Raw genomic sequence first — 19,357 nt, 5'->3', positions numbered from 1 at the left:
CTGTTGTTAGAATTTATTTAATATTAATTTCTAGTATCAGCTGATGTTTGCTGGAGCCACAGCTGTAAAACTGCTGGTCATGATGTCGGTTTGGTTATGTGAGAGGGAAACATGAAGATGAAACCAGGAGATGTCCTTACTGGATCATCAGAGCTGAACAGGTGATGGAGAAACAGGTTTACCTTTTAGATGACATGAATGAGTTGAAGTTATCAACTGTTTCTGAGAGACAAATAACACCAGGATCCTTTTTTATGTAGCTGACAGCTGGTAACTGTGCAGGGGCGGGTCTAGCAAAGTTTTGCCAGGGGGGCAGGTAGGGCATTAACAGGGAGAGGGGGGCACAAAGAAATACTTTTCTTTCTTATTCTCATTTAAAATGTCTCGCTTTTAATAAATAATTATCTGAATCTTACAACCAAAGTTTTCATCTGATGTACAATGTATAGAAATCCTACATATACCAACAAGACTGTACATCACTGTCACAACAGCGTTTGTTTTCATTCAAAGGCTTTATGGCTTTTCCTGTAATACCTGGTGGGCCGGTCACTAGTCAAAATGCCCGGACCGATTTTTTGTCCCAATCCAGCCCTGAACTAATGAATTAATTTCCTAATTAATTTTGTTTTATTTTAGTTTTGTAAATACACAATGTCATTTTAGATAGCTTTCATTTTCTTACAAAGCTGCTTTTCTTTCAGTGCAGCTTAAATCATTAGAGGCAAATTTAGAGGGGGCGGGTAACCAGGTTTATGAGAAACTAAAAACCAAATTTAGAAAAGGGACAGATATGTGAGGGGGAAAATACTTAATCACAAGAAAATAAAAGATGCATTTAGGAGAAATTATAAGGAAAAAAATCTAAATTTACCAGAAAAGATTTGAGAAAAAGGGAAAAGTTTGGCAAACGTAACAAAAATAAAAACAAAGAGAAACATGTCAAATCTGGAGAAATGGAAATTTAAGATAAATACCGCTAAGTTAACGGCGCTACTGAAAAGTTCAACCTAGTGATCGTTTTCTACAGTCATGACTTCGAAGCGTATTTGTTAATAAAGTTGTTTGGGGGAAAAGGGTAATGACGTCACCGGAAGTGAGGTGTGTGATTCAGTTGCTAAGCTGCAGCCGAGCAGTAAACGGACCGTCGACAAGTTGCTGTCGCCGCCTCACCGGATCAACTTTAAGCCGTCCGTCGGTGACCGACAGACCGAGGTAAGCTGCCCAACGCCAGACTGCGTCTGCTCGGTCCAAGTTCCGCCGGGGAGCCGCTGCTCCTGACGCCGATGCCCGGCCTCAGTGTTCGGCTAACGTTAGCCCGGAGCTCGGTACGGCGGGTGGTTAGGTCAGCACCGGTGTTCCAGATCAACTGGCGTTTAGATCGCGAAAACAGCAAACAAGTAACACCACGCCGATGTTGTTCACAGGACACAAAGAGTAAACGATCGTTTACTCTTTGTGTCCTGTGAACAACATACTTGTTTGCTGTTTTCGCGATCTAAACGCCAGTTGATCTAAACGCCAGTTGATCGCGTCGCGCATGAGGATATCACCAGGTAAACTCGCCACATTTTTAAACATTTTGTTGTTCAACAGCATCAAGACTGACGGAGTGTGTTTGAGACAACCTCACAAGTGTCACAGGTGACACATTTGGCGTTTTTTTGCTGGTTTGTCGGTAGGAGCTCCTGAAACGCAAGACTGCCACACATCTGTTCGACCAACGCCAGTTGATCTAAACGCCAGTTGATCTAAACGCCAGTTGATCTAAACGCCAGTTGATCTGGAACACCGGTGCTGACCTAACCACCCGCCACAGAGTCAGAGTTAACGGGTTAAAGTGGGGAGCAGACGGACCTCCTCTGCTGTGTTAGTCTGAACATGAGCTCGTCTGTGGTTTAATGAGCTTAATGAAGAACCTTAATGAGATTACCTGAAGTTAGCTGAAGCTCCAGGAGAGCAGAGCAAACACTCCTGACCACAACAGCACTGCTCAGTTAGTTTACCGGTGTTTTCATACACGTTATGATCTGAGAAAAATGCGCCAGTTTCCATAAAGCGGAACAGAAATGTTCGCTTCAGTCTGCAGACAGTAACACATGAAGGTTCTTGCAGATTTTAAGTATTATTTTTGTGTTAGAAAAATAGATATTATCTAACAGTTTGGATGTAGATGAAGGTGCTGATGAGGATGAGAAATATCTTATTTATCCCATATTTGGGAGACTTTTGTTATAGCAGGAAATGAATATCAGACACCAACCGACATCACCTGATAACACCAAACAAGATTTATTCTGTTTGTTCATTTGTGAAATCTTGTGTTTGCAGGTGAAGAATTATGTTATTTAAGAAAAAAATTCAAGGAGTTTGAATTGTGCGGTTGCTTTGAGGTTGTTGATGATGTATCTGCACCGTGTCTTTATGGATCACGAGATGAACTGTGGTACTGCATGAGGAAGTCGGGAGTAGCAGAGAAGGATGTGAGGGTGGTGCAGGACATGTATGAGGACGGAGAGAGACAGTGGTGAGGTGTGTGGTAGGAATGACAGATGGGTTCAAGATGGGGGTGGGATTACATCAGGGATCTCCTCTGAGCCCCTTCTTGTTTGCTGTGGTGATGGGGACAGGCTGATAGACGAGGCCAGGCAGGAGTCTCTGTGGATCGTGATGTTTGCAGATGACACCGTGAGCTGCAGTGGGAGCAGGTCGAGGTATGCTCTGAACACAAGAGGAATGAAAGTCAGTAGGAGGAAAATAGCTGAACCGAAGAGGATAACGTGCCACTCGTCTCACTCTCATTCACACAATGAGAGAGACGAGTGGAAAGGTTAACATGCAAGCACCGGAGGTAGTGCCAAATGAATAATTGTTTCTGAGACGTGAGATGTGGGAATTTATGGATTTAAAATTTATCGCTCAAGCAGCCTCAGAAAGGCAGAAGTGTGACAGTTTTTTATAAAGCTAGGTCTTTAACTGCTGTTGACTTTGACCCTGGCACGTTCTCCTCTTTGGCTCAGCTATTATAATGAAATCATTCTGGTAGGTGATTTTAATTGGGATCGGTTTTCTCCTGTGTCTGATTATTTTAAGGCACACTGTTTTTAATCTAACACAAATGACTAAAGCCCCACACACCTTATTCCCCAGATAAATCATCTTTGATTAATGTGCCACATCATTTCTCCACAGCAGTTTTTACCAGCGACTTGACTGATTGCTGCATGGTTGGTGCTGCGAGGAACAGTTTCATGCTCTGAGCATCATCACAAACAGAAATTTAAAGCTTTTACATGAGCAAGCCTTTTGTCACGACTTCATGAATTTACATTGGGTCAGTTTTACATTGATGGACGGTGTTAACTTAGCTTGTAAATATTACTCTGAGAGTTTTATCTGCCTTGTGGACAAACATGCTGCTTTTAGCCAGGTCAGAGTGAAAGGGCGGGACAGGAAGCAGCCCTGAGCAGCTTCAAGAAAGTCCGACACTGATGCCAATGGCTAAGGTTTGGCAGCTGCGTAATAGCTTCGCTGCTTCTATTAGGAAATCCAAATGTGATCACTTTCTGATCTTAACCACTGACAGTCTCAAAGTCCCTGGGACGCGTTGGCAGACTATAAATTCTCTCTCTGACAGCTTTGAAGAGCATTAACATTAAAAAGTCACCGGTCCAGACAGTCTGTCTCCGTTTTTCTTGCGTCTGCTTGCAAGCATCATAGATGAGCCAGCGTCTTATATTTTTAATCTTTCCATACAACTGAACACTTCAGCAGAGATCCCAGTGTGCCTTTGTACTGCCCTCCTGAAAGGTGATGATTCTTGGATGGTAATAATATGAACCAATCTGCAAACTCTGTATTTTAGCTGAGATTCTTTAATGGCTGAGGAATAATCAACCTTAGAGCTATCAGAATGAAAATGATATTTTATCTCTCCAGTACTGTAACTTAAAGGTTTAAAATTTAAAGTTCTCAATGATATCTACGAGGCCCTGGAAGCAAAGAAATACTGCACCCCTCTTTTTATTGATCGAAAGCCTCCGGCACTGTTGATCGTGGGGTTTTATGTCAGAGGTTATTGGAAAAGGGCCGTTCAGACCAAGCTAAGCACCTTTCTCACCATAAGCAGTGTGTGCAGTTTAATGGTCTCTCTTCCAGTTTTTTAAATGTGACTGATGGAGTGCCACAGGTTTCTGTCTTGGGACCTGCGTTATTTACTATTTATGTCAGTGCTGTGGGACAAAATCTAAGTGCAACTGCCTATTTTTACGCAGATGATTAATTGTGGTAATAATCTGGTACCCTGGTATCGACATGGTTTTCGAACATTTGCAGTTAGCTTTTGATCGTACACAGTCACAGCTGTTTCTGCTAAGGCTGTCTTTGAAATGCATCTATAAAAAAAACCACGGTTGTGTTCTTCTCAGAGGGTTCGGTTAACCCTAATCCTAACTTCCCTCTCTTGTATCTTCTCAAGGTACATGTATTAACAATGAAGCTGTGGAGTCTTACAAACATCGAGTTCCTGTTGAAGCTAGGCTGAAGCTGGAGTTTTGTTTTTCTTAGAAATGGATCGTTGGACTTTGTTTATCACGGCATTAAGATTTATCACCGGCTCAAAACCTTTAGCACACCACTGTACTTTATATTCACTGGTTGATTAGTCCTCATTAGCCTCATGCAGGATGGTTCATTGATAGCATTTTGTCTCTAAATTCATTTCTGGTTTACTCGTCTCCTATTTGTCAGATTACCTGTAATCTGACAAATAGTTTAGTCACAATCTGCGGTCTCAGGACTTCTTTGCACTCACTGTTCAGACCTCAGAGAGAAGGTATTCTCCTTTTCTGTCCCGTCCTCATGGATTACATGACAGAAGGATTTCAGGCTCTCAGCTGATTTTGCTCGTAGACTTTAAAAGACGCATAAATGGTTTTGTGAAATCATCACTGGGAATCTTGTTTTTAGTTTGACTGTGTAGACACTTGGTAAAATATTCAATATTTTATTGGTGTTATTTTATTATGCCTGTTTGAAACAGGTCTCTCTTGTAAATGAGGCATTGAGTCTCAGGACTATTTGTATAAATAAAGGTAAAATGAACAAGCACTTGGTGACAGTGGTGAGGAAAATCTTATTGTCACAGGAAGTAACCTCGAGAAGAACCACGCTCGGGGAGGGGCCGGTATGGGAGTGAGGGGAGGAAAAGAAAACACTCAGTGCATCATGGGAATCCTTCAGCAGCCTGAGACTATAGCAGGAGAAATCTGCTCTCTCTTTCTGGTCCCTGTCAGGACTCTTGCTGCAGCATTTTGGATCAGCTGAAGGCTTTTCAGGGAGTTTTTAGGACATCCTGATAATAATGAATCACAGTCGTCCAGCCTGGAAGTAATAAATGCATGAACTAGTTTTTCAGCGTCACTCTGAGACAGGATATTTCTAATTTTAGAGATGTTGCACAAATGGAAGAAAGCAGTCTTACATATTTGTTTAATATGTGCGTTGAAGGACATGTCCTGGTCAAAAATGACTCCAAGGTTCCTCACAGCGTTACTGGAGGCCAAGGTAATGCCATCCAGGGTAAGAATCTGGTTAGATACTATATTTGTAGGAAATTAACGGTCATCAAGGTTTTTATATCTTTAAGACATTCCTGCAGTTTAACTAACTTATATCATCTGGCTTCTGGCTTGTATACAGTGTTTTCCAATAATAGATGAGTTTAAATACTTGGGGTCAACCATCCAAAACAAGGGACAGCACACAAGAGACATGAAGAAGTGTGCAGGCTTGGTGGAGTTTCAGGGGTGATTTGTGACAGAAGGACGGCAGCCAGCATGAAAGGGAGGGTTTACAGGGTGGTAGTGACACCTGTGTGGTTTGGAGGCCGAGCTGAAGACGATGGTATCTTCACTGGGAGTAGAAATGAGAGCTCAGCGTCAGAGAGGCGAGACTGAGACGGTTTTATATGTCTTATCTCTTCTATCACTTATTTATCACTGTGTTGTGTTCCTGCAGGTGTTTGACGCTCAGTGCAAACACTAAATCAGAATCAGAATCAGAATACTTTATTGATCCCTGGGGGAAATAATTTTTTGTTACAGTGCTCCATTTTAAACCAGGAGCTGATGTCCGTCTCATGAATTAACCTCAGCCGGGGTCGTCAAACACAGCAGCCAGTCTCCCAGTATGACCAGTATGGCTGCCTCCAGCACAACCAAGATCGCATGGCGCCTTCGTGAGTATTAAAGTTACTCAAACGATCATCACACCCTTCCTGTCCAGCAGCCCAGCCCGACCTGAATTTGTTCCTCCTTTGTTGCCGTACAGAGGAGTTCGAGGCTCAATCCAGCTCCATTTCCTGTCTGGCTCTGGGGAAAAGCTCGGGCCGCCTGCTGGCCACAGGAGGAGAGGACTGCAGGGTCAACATCTGGGCCGTCAGCAAGGCCAACTGCATCATGGTGAGTCCCCCGCAATGCAAAATGCGATGGGTTTCTAATTTTTAAGGTTTCCGTCGAGGTTTTTTAGGCCTGAAACATGAGCAGATTCAAAGGAACCCATCCTTTACCTACTGCTCTTCTGCAGTCTGCAGGTCATGATGCCCACACCTGCCTCTCTCCTGTCACCACCTCACGCTTTTATCTTTATTATTGATTCATTTCTGATTGTTAAATGATGAAAACAGAGTTCGCTCCATGGGAATTAAACAGACTCATGTTTCCCCTCCACTGCTCGCCATCTTCCTCCAACTAAACTAACCTGCCTGACCTCTTACGTTGTGTGTAGTGCACCACATCATGGCAGAGCGCAGACTGTATACAGAGAGTGCAGAATTATTAGGCAAATGAGTATTTTGTCCACATCATCCTCTTCATGCATGTTGTCTTACTCCAAGCTGTATAGGCTCGAAAGCCTACTACCAATTAAGCATATTAGGTGATGTGCATCTCTGTAATGAGAAGGGGTGTGGTCTAATGACATCAACACCCTATATCAGGTGTGCATAATTATTAGGCAAAGTCCTTTCCTTTGGCAAAATGGGTCAAAAGAAGGACTTGACAGGCTCAGAAAAGTCAAAAACAGTGAGATATCTTGCAGAGGGATGCAGCAGTCTCAAAATTGCAAAGCTTCTGAAGCGTGATCATCGAACAATCAAGCGTTTCATTCAAAATAGTCAACAGGGTCGCAAGAAGCGTGTGGAAAAACCAAGGCGCAAAATAACTGCCCATGAACTGAGAAAAGTCAAGCGTGCAGCTGCCAAGATGCCACTTGCCACCAGTTTGGCCATATTTCAGAGCTGCAACATCACTGGAGTGCCCAAAAGCACAAGGTGTGCAATACTCAGAGACATGGCCAAGGTAAGAGAGGCTGAAAGACGACCACCACTGAACAAGACACACAAGCTGAAACGTCAAGACTGGGCCAAGAAATATCTCAAGACTGGTTTTTCTAAGGTTTTATGGACTGATGAAATGAGAGTGAGTCTTGATGGGCCAGATGGATGGGCCCGTGGCTGGATTGGTAAAGGGCAGAGAGCTCCAGTCCCACTCAGACGCCAGCAAGGTGGAGGTGGAGTACTGGTTTGGGTGGTATCATCAAAGATGAGCTTGTGGGGCCTTTTCGGGTTGAGGATGGAGTCAAGCTCAACTCCCAGTCCTACTGCCAGTTTCTGGAAGACACCTTCTTCAAGCAGTGGTACAGGAAGAAGTCTGCATCCTTCAAGAAAAACATGATTTTCATGCAGGACAATGCTCCATCACACGCGTCCAAGTACTCCACAGCGTGGCTGGCAAGAAAGGGTATAAAAGAAGAAAAACTAATGACATGGCCTCCTTGTTCACCTGATCTGAACCCCATTGAGAACCTGTGGTCCATCATCAAATGTGAGATTTACAAGGAGGGAAAACAGTACACCTCTCTGAACAGTGTCTGGGAGGCTGTGGTTGCTGCTGCACGCAATGTTGATGGTGAACAGATCAAAACACTGACAGAATCCATGGATGGCAGGCTTTTGAGTGTCCTTGCAAAGAAAGGTGGCTATATTGGTCGCTGATTTGTTTTTGTTTTGTTTTTGAATGTCAGAAATGTATATTTGTGAATGTGGAGATGTTATATTGGTGTCACTGGTAAAAATAAATCATTGAAATTCTGCACTCCCTGTATAAAGGATGGGTGTAGATTTGAATTCTGAAAAGTGAAGCTTAAACCTGCGTTTTTCATGGATGTCCAGCAGGGGGCGACTCCTCTGACTGTGAATAGAAGTCTGTGAGAAAACGAGCCGCCTCCTCACCTGATCTCTGAGCTCAGTAAACAGTTTCCTGACGGCTTTATGGTCTCAGTCGCTGTTTTCAGGTCTTATTGAATAAAAGATGAAGCTCATTTTGGAAATGATGGTTTCCATTAGTGTTCAGGGGACGATAAAGCAGGAGATGAAGGTGGGCTTATTTTGTGATTGACAGGTGACGTGGTGTCCCTCAGCAGCTTCACTAACACTAACATTTTGATATACAGTCTGTGTTTTGAGTTTTTGAGAAAGGAGCGAGGTGCAGTTTTAGGTGATGATGTCTGTTCTGACTGTTTCCTCTCAGAGTCTGACTGGTCACAAGAACCCAGTGGAGTCTATCCATTTCAACGTGTCGGAGGAGCAGGTCGCCGCCGGGTCGCAGTCAGGTTCAATACGAGTCTGGGACCTGGAGGCTGCCAAGAGTAAGACTCTGTCTGTTCTGTGGCTACGAGGCTTTTTAGTCAAAGCTTCACCGCCTCTAAACTGTCTGTGTGCGTAATTTATCTGCACAGGTGCTTTAGATCAGCGGTGGACAGCGTAAGGTTCACACTGACAAAGAGAAGTGAAGTGAGCGAACCAGTCGATTAGAAATATGACACACAAAGAGCTGAAACATGTTAAAATCAACTTGCTTTTTTTTATTAGTGTGGTGAGTTTTTTCTAAATTTCTGAGTGCAAAGTTTGAGCTATGAGCTCTTCCACCTCTGCTGCCTCGAGGACACAGGACATCCGTCATACCACATGATGTCAGCCTCTGTAATATAGTACATCAGTCTGATTGAGTATATGTTATTATTAGTAGTATTTTTCCATCTACTCTTATTTTGAAAATTGATACAGCTTCCTCAGTGTTCAGTCTCAGGCTGTAACGGAGGACGTTGTACCCCGCAGTCAGAATAATCGTCCGTCCCATCATGCGGAGGCGTTTTAATGCACCTAAGCTGGGTCTTAGTTAGAAAGAGATGCAAAGAGGTGACCCTGCTGCTTCCTGTGCTCAGTTTTAAGGACTCTGATGGGACACAAAGCCAACATCACCAGCCTGGGCTTCCATCCCTTTGGAGACTTCCTGGCCTCCAGCTCCATGGACACAAACATTAAGGTAGGCGTGCTTTCCTGTGTGAGAACATCTTTGAAGTCTTAATCCGCTCTAATGAAATGTCTCTTCTTTTCTGCTGTCAGCTGTGGGACTTGCGGAGGAAAGGATACGTGTTCAGATATAAGGTAAGTTTGTGCTCAGGATGACAGGCCGGCTCCTAATATCCTGCTCGAATCCAGGTGCACGTTTCTAACAGGTGGACAGTGGCTGCAGGTGGATTTGGTAAACACACCTGTGGTGACCTAACAAAGTGTGATGTGGACATTTGCTTCAGTGGAATCTGATCTTTTATGCAAATGAGTTGACCTCATCTGACCTGGAAACAGCACCGTGTGAAAAGCTAAATCCTGATTGTTTTCAGGTTTCTGACAGATTTTTGATGTTTTTCAGATGTTTAAGCCCCGCTCTACATTCTGATGCTTGTTTTCCACAGTTGTACCATCACATACAAAACAAACACACACAGACACGTGGTCACTGTGCGCCAAAGCCGAGGACGCTCAGAATGATTCGGATTAAACTGTGTCAGTCGGAGCTTTTATGGAGTCTTACAGTAAACGGATTATTGCATTTAAAAGAACTGAGAGACTTCAATTTAATTTTGTTTATGCAGCGCCAAATCACAACATCAGTCACCTCAATGCGCTTTATACTTTAAGATCTACATACAGAGAAAAACCAACAATCATATGACCTCCTATGAGCACTTTGGCGACAGTGGGAAGGAAAAACTCCAGAACCAGGCTCAGGGCTTCTACTTTCCTTCAAAATAAAAGCTTCACATGAGTCTCGATAGCAAAAATCTGACCAGTGTTGGTGTTGCAGGGTCACACTCGGGCTGTGAGGAGTTTGGCCTTCAGTCCTGATGGGAAGTGGTTAGCTTCAGCGAGCGACGACTGCACCGTCAAGGTACGACCTGATCTGACGTCTCACCTTTAATGTAAAAAATATATTTTAAGGATTGTTTTTCCCGGTACTTACATGTTGTGGTAACTCTGACTCTGTAACAGTAGATGCTGAGAAACCTTCAGAGTAACTATAACCTGCAGGAGTTACACGATGCTGTGAATGTAAACTGTGAAGCAGAACATCAGCAGCAGGAAACTGTGCAGAAAGGCTGGAAGACGTTAAAATGTTCCAGCTGGTCCTGGTTCATGTTTGGTAGTCACGTGTTCCCATAAAATAAAACGAGCGATTGAATCGCAACATTTTTAGATTCTTCTACATTTTAAAATGGTTTTAAAAGGTCCGTCTGTTGAATCACTTCAGTGTTTTAGGATTTTTAAGATCCATCTTTTCTATTAAAATAGTTTTCAGGACACTTCTTGACCCAGGTTCAGTTACATTTATTTAAATAAAGTAATAAGCTGGTGATGTGTAACGACTCGTTAGGCTAACATTTCATCGATGTTTAGAATTAAGTTTCATTTCATTTGCAGCGGTCGGATGTTCGGGTGTTTGAGAGCATCTTGGGAATTTAAAAGTGTGAACATGATGTGTTTATTCTGTAAATGCTGTGAAAGCATCAAACCGGCAGCATCCTGTAATAAAATCGCTCATTCTGATTGGCTGAAGGAGGTGAGCTCTGCTCTCTTCCTGTTCGATGACCTCAGCCCTGTCCTCTTGTCTCCATCAGCTGTGGGACCTGGCTCAGGGGAAAACCATCACGGAATTCAAATCTCACACCGCCGCCGTCAACATCGTCCAGTTCCACCCCAACGAGTACCTGCTGGCCTCCGGAAGCTCCGACAGGTACGTCGCCGCAGGCCGAGCGCCCGAGACGCAGCAGCTCGGAGCTGAAGGAGCGACTCATGAGTGGAATCAGTGTTTGTGACACTTTGTGGCTCGTTTAGTTTTTCTGTTTCATGAAGCTCAGAGGCTGCGCGAGGTTGTCCTCTCTCTGTGCCGCCAAGATTTTATTTTGGTGCTGAGTTTGATTGTTTGTGGCATTTTTTTAAATGTAACATTTCTTTTAGTCTGAAATTCTTTTACTTTTTTTCACATACATGTCCTGTGTCTTCTACATGTCCTCTGCATGTGCCACTAAATCATACATTTATAACTAAAAGTAAACAGGAAATATAATATAAATATAATAAAATGGAAATAATAACTCATCCTTTCTCCAACACAACCAGCAAGTGCACTCAGTATTTAATCATTTCTTTATTTTTGCATATGAAGTATAAATAAGTATTCCAACATGAATCACTTAAATTGATTATTATGTTTAATTTGAGGACATCGACCTGGTGTTAGAGACAGTTTATAAGTTACACCAGCAAGCAAAGCTGTAGTTTGTGGCCTGATTTTCCGATTGTCATGTGATCGTGATGGAGCCGTTAAAGCTTTGAATGTGTCACTTCAAAGAAATGAGACATTTTGTAGGTTTTGGCCTGTTTTAGTGACAGAACAGGGAGCAGGGTCATTTTTATCTCAAACAGTTTATTGATGGAATAAATCTTACTCTCATTTATGAGAATAAGAAGTGACTCAAACACATACTTTCTTCAATTAATTATAAAAATGTCTTTAGCTTAGCTTGTAGTTAGAGCTGGGTTAGGCGACCCTAACCATCCCTCAGGTTCCTGGGGACTTCCCATGATGCACTGAGAGGTGCACTTTGCCCTCCACTCCCTCTTTTGTTCGTGTTTCGTTCCTCTTTTCTCTTTCTCCTCATTTACTGACTTGTCACTGCTGACCGTGGATCTGTTGGAGGTCTCTTCCTGTTCCTCAGCCGTGTTGTAGCGTCTTCACCTGACACTATAAAACACCTACAGGTGTCTCTAATGAGCTGCAGCTGTATGAACTCTGCATGTGCTTGCAGGACCATCAAGCTGTGGGATCTGGAGAAGTTTACGATGATCGGATCGTTGGAGGGCGACACGACTCCGGTCAGGTGAGTTTTTCCCCGTTGCAGCAGGGTGTAACTGGAATGTGACCTCTGACCCCTGTCCCTGTGGTTTCAGGTGTATATGTTTTAGCCCAGATGGCTCCTGCCTGTACAGCGGCGCCACGGACTCGCTGCGGGTCTTCGGCTGGGAACCGGACCGCTGCTTTGACGCGGTGCCGGTGAGCTGGGGAAAGGTGTCTGACCTCGCCATCTGCAACCAGCAGCTGGTGTGTAGCTCCGCCCACCGCTCAGTAACAGTACTGTGCAGAAGTTTTAGGTAATCTTAATCTTCCACCTTCTCCACATGTCAGATCGGCGTGTCTCATCAGCTGTCGAGTGTGTCGTCCTACGTGGTCGATCTGAAGAGGGTAAAGAAGAGCGGTGGCGCCGTGATCCAGGGGATCATCCAGGACGACCAGCCGCTCACAGAGCCGAAGAAGGACCCCAAAGGAGCGGCACTGCGAAAGAACTACGAGAGACCCACGACCACCTGCAGATCGCAGAGGTACGGCACACTGAGAGACAGGAGAAAATACTCCAGATACTGCAAGTACTGACTCCTGGATTTAAAGTTTTATACATGAGCCACTGGTTTCATTCATCAAACACTCAGATCACATGTCATATATATATATATATATATATATATATATATATATATATATATATATATATATATATATATATATATATATATATATATCTATCTTATTTGACTTCAGTGGAAAAGTTTCGCTTCCAGATTCTTTAATAAAAGTAAATAAAGTAAAAAATTTGCAGTTTTTCTTCTAAAAACAAACAAATGTTTGTGATGTCATCAGGTTGAAGCACCGTTCAGAGTCTGACAGGCGGAGCCCCGAAGGGGAGAGGCGGAGCCCTAGCGAGGACGAGGCGGACGAGAAGCTGTCGTCTGCTGAGATCCACAACGCCGAGGACTACAAGGCCATCTTCCAGCCAAAGAGCGCCATCTGTAGGTGGACCCGGAGCATCGCAGCTCAGATGTTGAATAAAGAATACAGTTATACGTACATACAACGAGATCTGTGAAATATTGCTATTGAAAAGGACGCTGAGTTCATCTTTAATCAACACTGCACCAACAAAATCTGTGTTTAGTTTCCCCGAAAGCTTCTATTTCCTCACCTGTTGATCCACCTGCAGCATCGCCATCAGTTCTGCTCTGGCTGATTTTGAGAAGCAGGCCATATTTGAAAAGTGAGAGGAGTAAACATTACTCGCTGTAAGAGCCAAACAGGATGGGAGGATCTGATTGGTTCTTTGTGCCTTTTTAAAATATTCATCCTAATGAGGACAAATACACTCTCGTCATTTCTTCTTTTGTTTTCATGTCGTCACATTTATTTTGCAGTCTGAGCTCCTCGTTCTCCTCTCTTCCAGCTCGCACTCCTCCTAAGATGTCGGAGCCTTTTCCCGCTCCTCCAGAGGACGGTGAGTCCAGCACAGCTTCACGTTTCTGTGAGACATCAGGAGACGACGCGCCTCCGACGTGTCAGTTTATAGATGAAACACGAACAATAAATCACGTGTTCGACAGTGAAAAACACACGACACAAAAACACACGACAGAGGTGTTTCAGCTCCTGTTTTGTGGTTACTGGGTCGTTTCCTGATGATTTCTTCTTCTGCTCAGAGTCCATTTTGGCGATCAGCCGGCAGCTGAAGGACATCAAGTCTCATTTTCCTGATAAACAGCAGGTCAGTGAACGCAGCAGCCGTGTGTCTGTGTGGAAACATGGACGCCTTAGGACAGCGGACTATAAATGCAACGAACCTATCAGAGCTCAAATACCTGCTGTTTACAACAAAGTAGTCCTCCAGCCGCTCGGTTTTCTCTTTCTTTAGTTAAAGATTTTTCTTTGTCTTCAGAAAATCAGTTTAATTCAAAACCATCTAAAACCTTTAACAGCTGTGTGACTTTGGTCTGAGTGCGGTTATATGAGAGGTTTTATGAGTCTAAATTAACAACTAAAATGATGTGTGAGAAATTATTTTGTAATAATTTCTTGTTTCTGTCATTATTAACAGTTTTTCCAAAAATCAAATGCCCATAAAAACAGCTGAGATCAGAGAATAAAGGCTGTGACTGCTCGTGTCTGTTGTTTTAAAGGGTCCTCCGCTGGCTGCCTCCACTCCCGTGGTGAGGGTGGAGCCTACGGTCATTTCCGCTGTGAAGCGTCCGTCCCCTCCAGCTGCGGGCACAGTGTCCTCCAGCCACCCCGCTCCCACCCAGCCCCCCGTCACCGCGGCCAAATCCAAACCGCAGCTCAAAATCATCTCGAGCGCCCGGAACGAGCCCATCGGGCTGAACGTGGCCGACTTCCTGCCCGTGAGTGCACGCGTCAGTGTTTTTAGATTCTCGCGACAGCTTTGATGATGAGAATAAAGCTGAACGTGTGTGGTCGGTCAGTCTTCACCCAACCACAGATCTGGAGCCCTGAGTGACGAGGAGGCCCTGACCCAGATGAAGAAGGGTCACGAGACCATCAGGCTGAACGTGGCCGACTTCCTGCCCGTGAGTGCACGCGTCAGTGTTTTTAGATTCTCGCGACAGCTTTGATGATGAGAATAAAGCTGAACGTGTGTGGTCGGTCAGTCTTCACCCAACCACAGATCTGGAGCCCTGAGTGACGAGGAGGCCCTGACCCAGATGAAGAAGGGTCACGAGACCATGTGTGTGATGCTGAGCAGCCGACTGAAGAACCTGCAGACGGTCCGAGGGGTGTGGACCCGAGACGGCATCAAGGTGAGGCTGACACACTGGTACCAGCAGCTCGCACGTGTGTGAGAAGGTCATGACCGTTTGGCGGTCTTCTGCCCGGATACAGCCGGGCAGCTCATTCATGCAGCTCCTTCTTTTATTGTTTTGTTTTCAGTTCGTTTGTGTCAATCAAAATATTTTCAAACTGCTCTTTGTTTGTGTGCAGATCGCTCTTGACACCGCCGTCTCCATGAGTGATCCGTCCATAGTCGTGGACATCCTGAACATCATCAACCCCCAGCCGTGAGTCTCACACACACACACTCGTTTTCATATCTTAGTGAGGACATCTCATTGACATCATGCTTTAGAGAGCCGCTTACCCAAACCATGAAAAATGAACGCCTACTCGTAACCCTGAGGATTTGAGCCTCAATAATGCATTCAAGCTCGTGGGGACAGGCACTTTGTCCTCACAGGTGACTGTTGGTCCCCACAAGTATAGTAACATTTCAAGTTTCGGTCCTACAAAGCTGTCTAAACAGGTACACACTCACACACACAAACCCGTTTCTACATCTTTGTGAGAACCCTAAGTCACACCTTGGCTTGGCTGCTCCTCAGGGAGGAGAGTTTCACACATCTATCCAGTCAAGTTAAATGACTAATTACTGTAGAGCAGGGGTGTCAAACTCAGATACACAGTGGGCCAAAATTCAAAACTGGAACAAGGTCGCGGGCTAACGTTAATATTTATTGAAAAAAAAAAAATCTTCCTCCAGATATAAGAATGAATCTTTTCTTATGGACTCAAACAAGTTTTGCTGAAAAACTGAATATGGAACAAGCAAAGCTTAATACTAAACAATATATATATTAGCTGTATAATACCAGTAGGCCAGCTCTGATAGTAATTTGGTATGGCTTCGCGGGCCAAATGTAATTAGTCTGTGGGCCAAATTTGGCCCACGGGCCAGAGTTTGACACCTATGCTGTAGAGCCTAAAGTTGTGCGCCGCTTGTTTAATTAAAGACACAAAGAAATCTGCTTATTCTGCAACAATAGGCCATTTTGTCCCCACAATTATAGTAGCATGCCAATTTCCTGTCCTGACAAAGATGTCACACACACGCGTGGACACACACACACACACACACACACACACACACACACACACACACACACACACACACACACACAATTCTGATTTTATACAAGTACAAACCTTTATTTACACTGGAGTTCAAAAACAAAACCTTTCTTTGTTAGTTTAACCCAAAAAATCTAAAAACAGTGACAGAAGCTGACGATTGATGACAGACGAATCGTTCTACGCAGCTTTATTATTATTATTATTTTCAGTCTGTTCTGTTTCCAATCACTGAAAAGTTTTTATTGTTTATTTGATTGCATCTGTCTTCTAAGTTTCATTTTGAAGAGTTTGACCTGCAGTTGTTTGCGGGTTGCTGACCTTTATGAACGTATAAAACCAGATGTTGCGCTGCTGTTCCAGATCTCTGTGGAAGCTGGACGTGTGCATGGTCGTCCTTCCTCAGCTCGACAAACTGCTGCAGAGCAAGTACGAGAGGTGAGCGGCTCAGAGGTAAAGTTTCTGTTGTCCAGAGATGGCGCGCGAGCGTTCAGCGGCAGAGGGTACGTTTTAAAACAACGTCAGCATCTTTGTGGGCGTTTTCATCAAGTGTCACCATTACAATGAGAGAAATGAGTTCTGATGATGCTTCAGACGAACTGCCGGGAGGCAGCTCGGGTTGCATCAGAGATGATTTCGTCTTCTCAAAGTGAATTTAAAACTCTAATTCGGATTTTACGTAAAAAGAAAGATCATTTCCTGTTTGGTAACCTGAGGTCACCCGGAGTACTTTGATTGTCAGGAGGTGGAGCAGATCTCCGCTTCCTCCCGTCCTGAACCTGAACCTGCCCCGATGCCGTCAGTGTGTCGGTATGTCGTGTAATTCGATCATCCAATCAGCTTCCTTCTCTGTGCGTTTCCTCAGCTACATACAGACCGGCTGCACGTCTCTGAAACTCGTCATGAAGCACTTCTGGACGCTGATCTCGGACACTCTAAAGGCCACGCCGTCCGTCGGGGTCGACATCACACGAGAGGAGCGGTGAGTCTCACATCTGTCCAACAGCTGCTTGACTGATTTAGCAGCACCGTCAATCAATCTGCTGATTACTCAGATTACTCTGAGGAGGAAATGCCCCAAACCTCGGCTGACTCCACCTCTCGTTCTGTGTGGGACGTTTTTAAAGATGTCTGACACGTGTTCGAACCCAGAGACTTGATTCCTGCTGTAATCGCTCCTCAGCCGGCTGCTTTTCCCTTCCAGGTCTCCTCTTTGCACTCTGCATCTGCAGGAGCCACAGCTGTATTTTAGTGACTGTAGTAGGTTTGTTTGTCCAGCAGGTGTCACCTTTGTGCTGTTGGCGAGGGCCTGCGTCCTCGCCAGCAGCAACACAGGCTGCTGAGGTTAACGGACGTTATTCCTGAGATGAGCTTCAGAGAGAGCAGCATGTTAGTGCGGTGGGGCAGCACTCATTCTGCGCCTCACTGCATTTGTTGTGAATGAAGGATGCTTCAGTGTCTCCTCCTCCAAGGGAGGTAAAAAAGGAAACATTAAACCACCTTTGGTGTAGTACTCAGACGACAGGAACCTTCATAATAAAATGAATTGAACTGTAACCAGCGACAGTCAGTTTCTCTTATAAAGGTTTGTGCAGAGATGATGTAAATCAGACGAGACACTGGAGCAAAGATGTCCCATAATTCATAGCAACACATCATCAGTGGCGGTTTGTTCAATCACTGAAGGAAAACCATTTTAATCGGACAGACTCGCCAACGTCTGATGTTTTTGTGCTTCCAGACACCAGAAGTGCCGAGTGTGCTGCGAGCAGCTGAAGAACCTGAGCAACATCGTGAAGAACAAGGCGACGCAGGTCGGTCGTCACGGCAGCACCTTCAAAGAGCTGCAGCTGCTCATGTCGCCGCTCGACGACTCGCCCTGAGGGCGGCGCCGTGGATCAGCTGACTCGCAAGACCCCGCACTTTGTGTGTCCTTCTTTTGTCACGACTCTCTCCTGAGGCCTCCGTCACAGAAGAAGAAATGTTTTAATGCTGAAGACGTTAAGTGACACTCAGAGGAAGTCGAGAAATTAAACCGCCGCTGCTAAACGAGCGGGTCGGTACTCGAATCGGGGAGGAGTCTCGGTCTCGTATGGAGGCGCTGACGGGAATGTGCCTTCAGAGGTTTGGATGTTTAAAAAGTGCTCACAGGTTTGCACCACACGAGCGATTCATGAAAGGCTCGGACTTTTCACTTTTCTACTGTTCACTTTCTCCACTGTGTTCATGTACAGCTCTGTTTATTTAAATAAAGACAAAATGAAGTTAGTTACTGTACTCTTCAGAGTGACTCGTGAATGCACCAGAAGCTCTGTCTCAGATTTCCTGCAGACCTCAAATGCAACATGCATTTCTACATCAGTTTAGAGCCAAGCGTGTGAAAGTCATGTCGGGTGATCTGCTCACAGATTTAAGTCTGTAAAGAATTAGACATTTGCACAGGAAGCTTGTGGAAAGACATGATCGAGCATTATTTCTACAACATAAGACCACTTTGACTCATATTTGAAGATCTTTTCTTGAGTGTACGGTCAGGTCATGAGTGTTTGGGCAGTTTTTGTTCTTTTGCTTCTGTAAACGACTACAATTTATTTAAAATAGTAAAATATGTGACTGAAATACAGATAACAGCTTGGCACAGGTTTGAAAACTGCACACAGCCGAGTGTGACGTGTGGGCGGAGTCACCGGTGTTTATTACTGGGACAAACAGATTTCCAGCATCATTGACTGGACAACCAAAAACGTTCTGTGAAAGCAACCCAAGACCCAGAATATTCAACAGTCGAGTCGATCAGCTGACCCCAAATCAGCTGATCATGCTTTTCACTTCCTGAACACAAACTGAGGGTTGGTGATAGACCCGGTGCCAGCTAAAGCAAAGGAGGGAAGGTTAGCATGGTTGAGTTCAGTTCTCTCTGGCTCTCTTCCAATGAGAGGACTGCTGTGATTTGACGCTTTATAAATAAAATTGAATTGAATTATTAAAACAAGTCTGTAGGTTCCCGATCATTCAGGGTTTTCCCGTCTCACATCTAAAAAACTTTTTCAAATCTAGACGCTGAACGATGGCGTCTCTATAGATAAAGCAGCTGACACTAGAGATTAAACGCCTGGGTCTCTCCGTGTCCACCTGAAATTATTTCCAAGTGCCAGCTATCAGCTACCAGATTCCTCAAACCAACCAGACTCGCACCTTAACCACGTGTCTACAAT

General features: G+C 44.5%; 1 protein-coding gene across 2 annotated transcripts; it reads left to right on the top strand.

Moving 5' to 3' along the window:
• The first annotated feature begins 752 nt into the window (after positions 1-752).
• Positions 753-18,336, top strand: LOC146678094 (katanin p80 WD40 repeat-containing subunit B1-like). 2 transcript variants are annotated; one of them, XM_085403035.1, is made up of 21 exons: positions 753-1,215; positions 6,105-6,238; positions 6,331-6,461; positions 8,589-8,706; positions 9,283-9,383; positions 9,464-9,505; positions 10,206-10,289; positions 11,017-11,132; positions 12,208-12,279; positions 12,350-12,500; positions 12,585-12,778; positions 13,095-13,243; positions 13,672-13,722; positions 13,925-13,989; positions 14,402-14,620; positions 14,702-14,806; positions 14,888-15,037; positions 15,219-15,295; positions 16,506-16,580; positions 17,008-17,124; positions 17,884-18,336. In XM_085403035.1, the coding sequence occupies exons 2-21, from the start codon at positions 6,190-6,192 to the stop codon at positions 18,023-18,025; spliced, it is 2,208 nt and encodes a 735-aa protein (XP_085259161.1). In that variant the 5' UTR covers positions 753-1,215; positions 6,105-6,189; the 3' UTR covers positions 18,026-18,336. The 2 variants fall into 2 exon arrangements, with proteins under 2 accessions (XP_085259161.1, XP_085259246.1); XM_085403120.1 differs by lacking the exon at positions 14,702-14,806 and having other exon boundaries at positions 759-1,215.
• The last annotated feature ends 1,021 nt before the right edge of the window (positions 18,337-19,357 follow it).

The sequence above is a fragment of the Rhamphochromis longiceps genome, linkage group LG1, assembly GCF_057381845.1.
Source record: "Rhamphochromis longiceps isolate RC_006_pf linkage group LG1, R_longiceps_female_GT1.1, whole genome shotgun sequence".
Classification (NCBI taxonomy): Eukaryota; Metazoa; Chordata; class Actinopteri; order Cichliformes; family Cichlidae; genus Rhamphochromis; species Rhamphochromis longiceps.
This window is presented reverse-complemented; position numbering and strand designations above follow the sequence as displayed.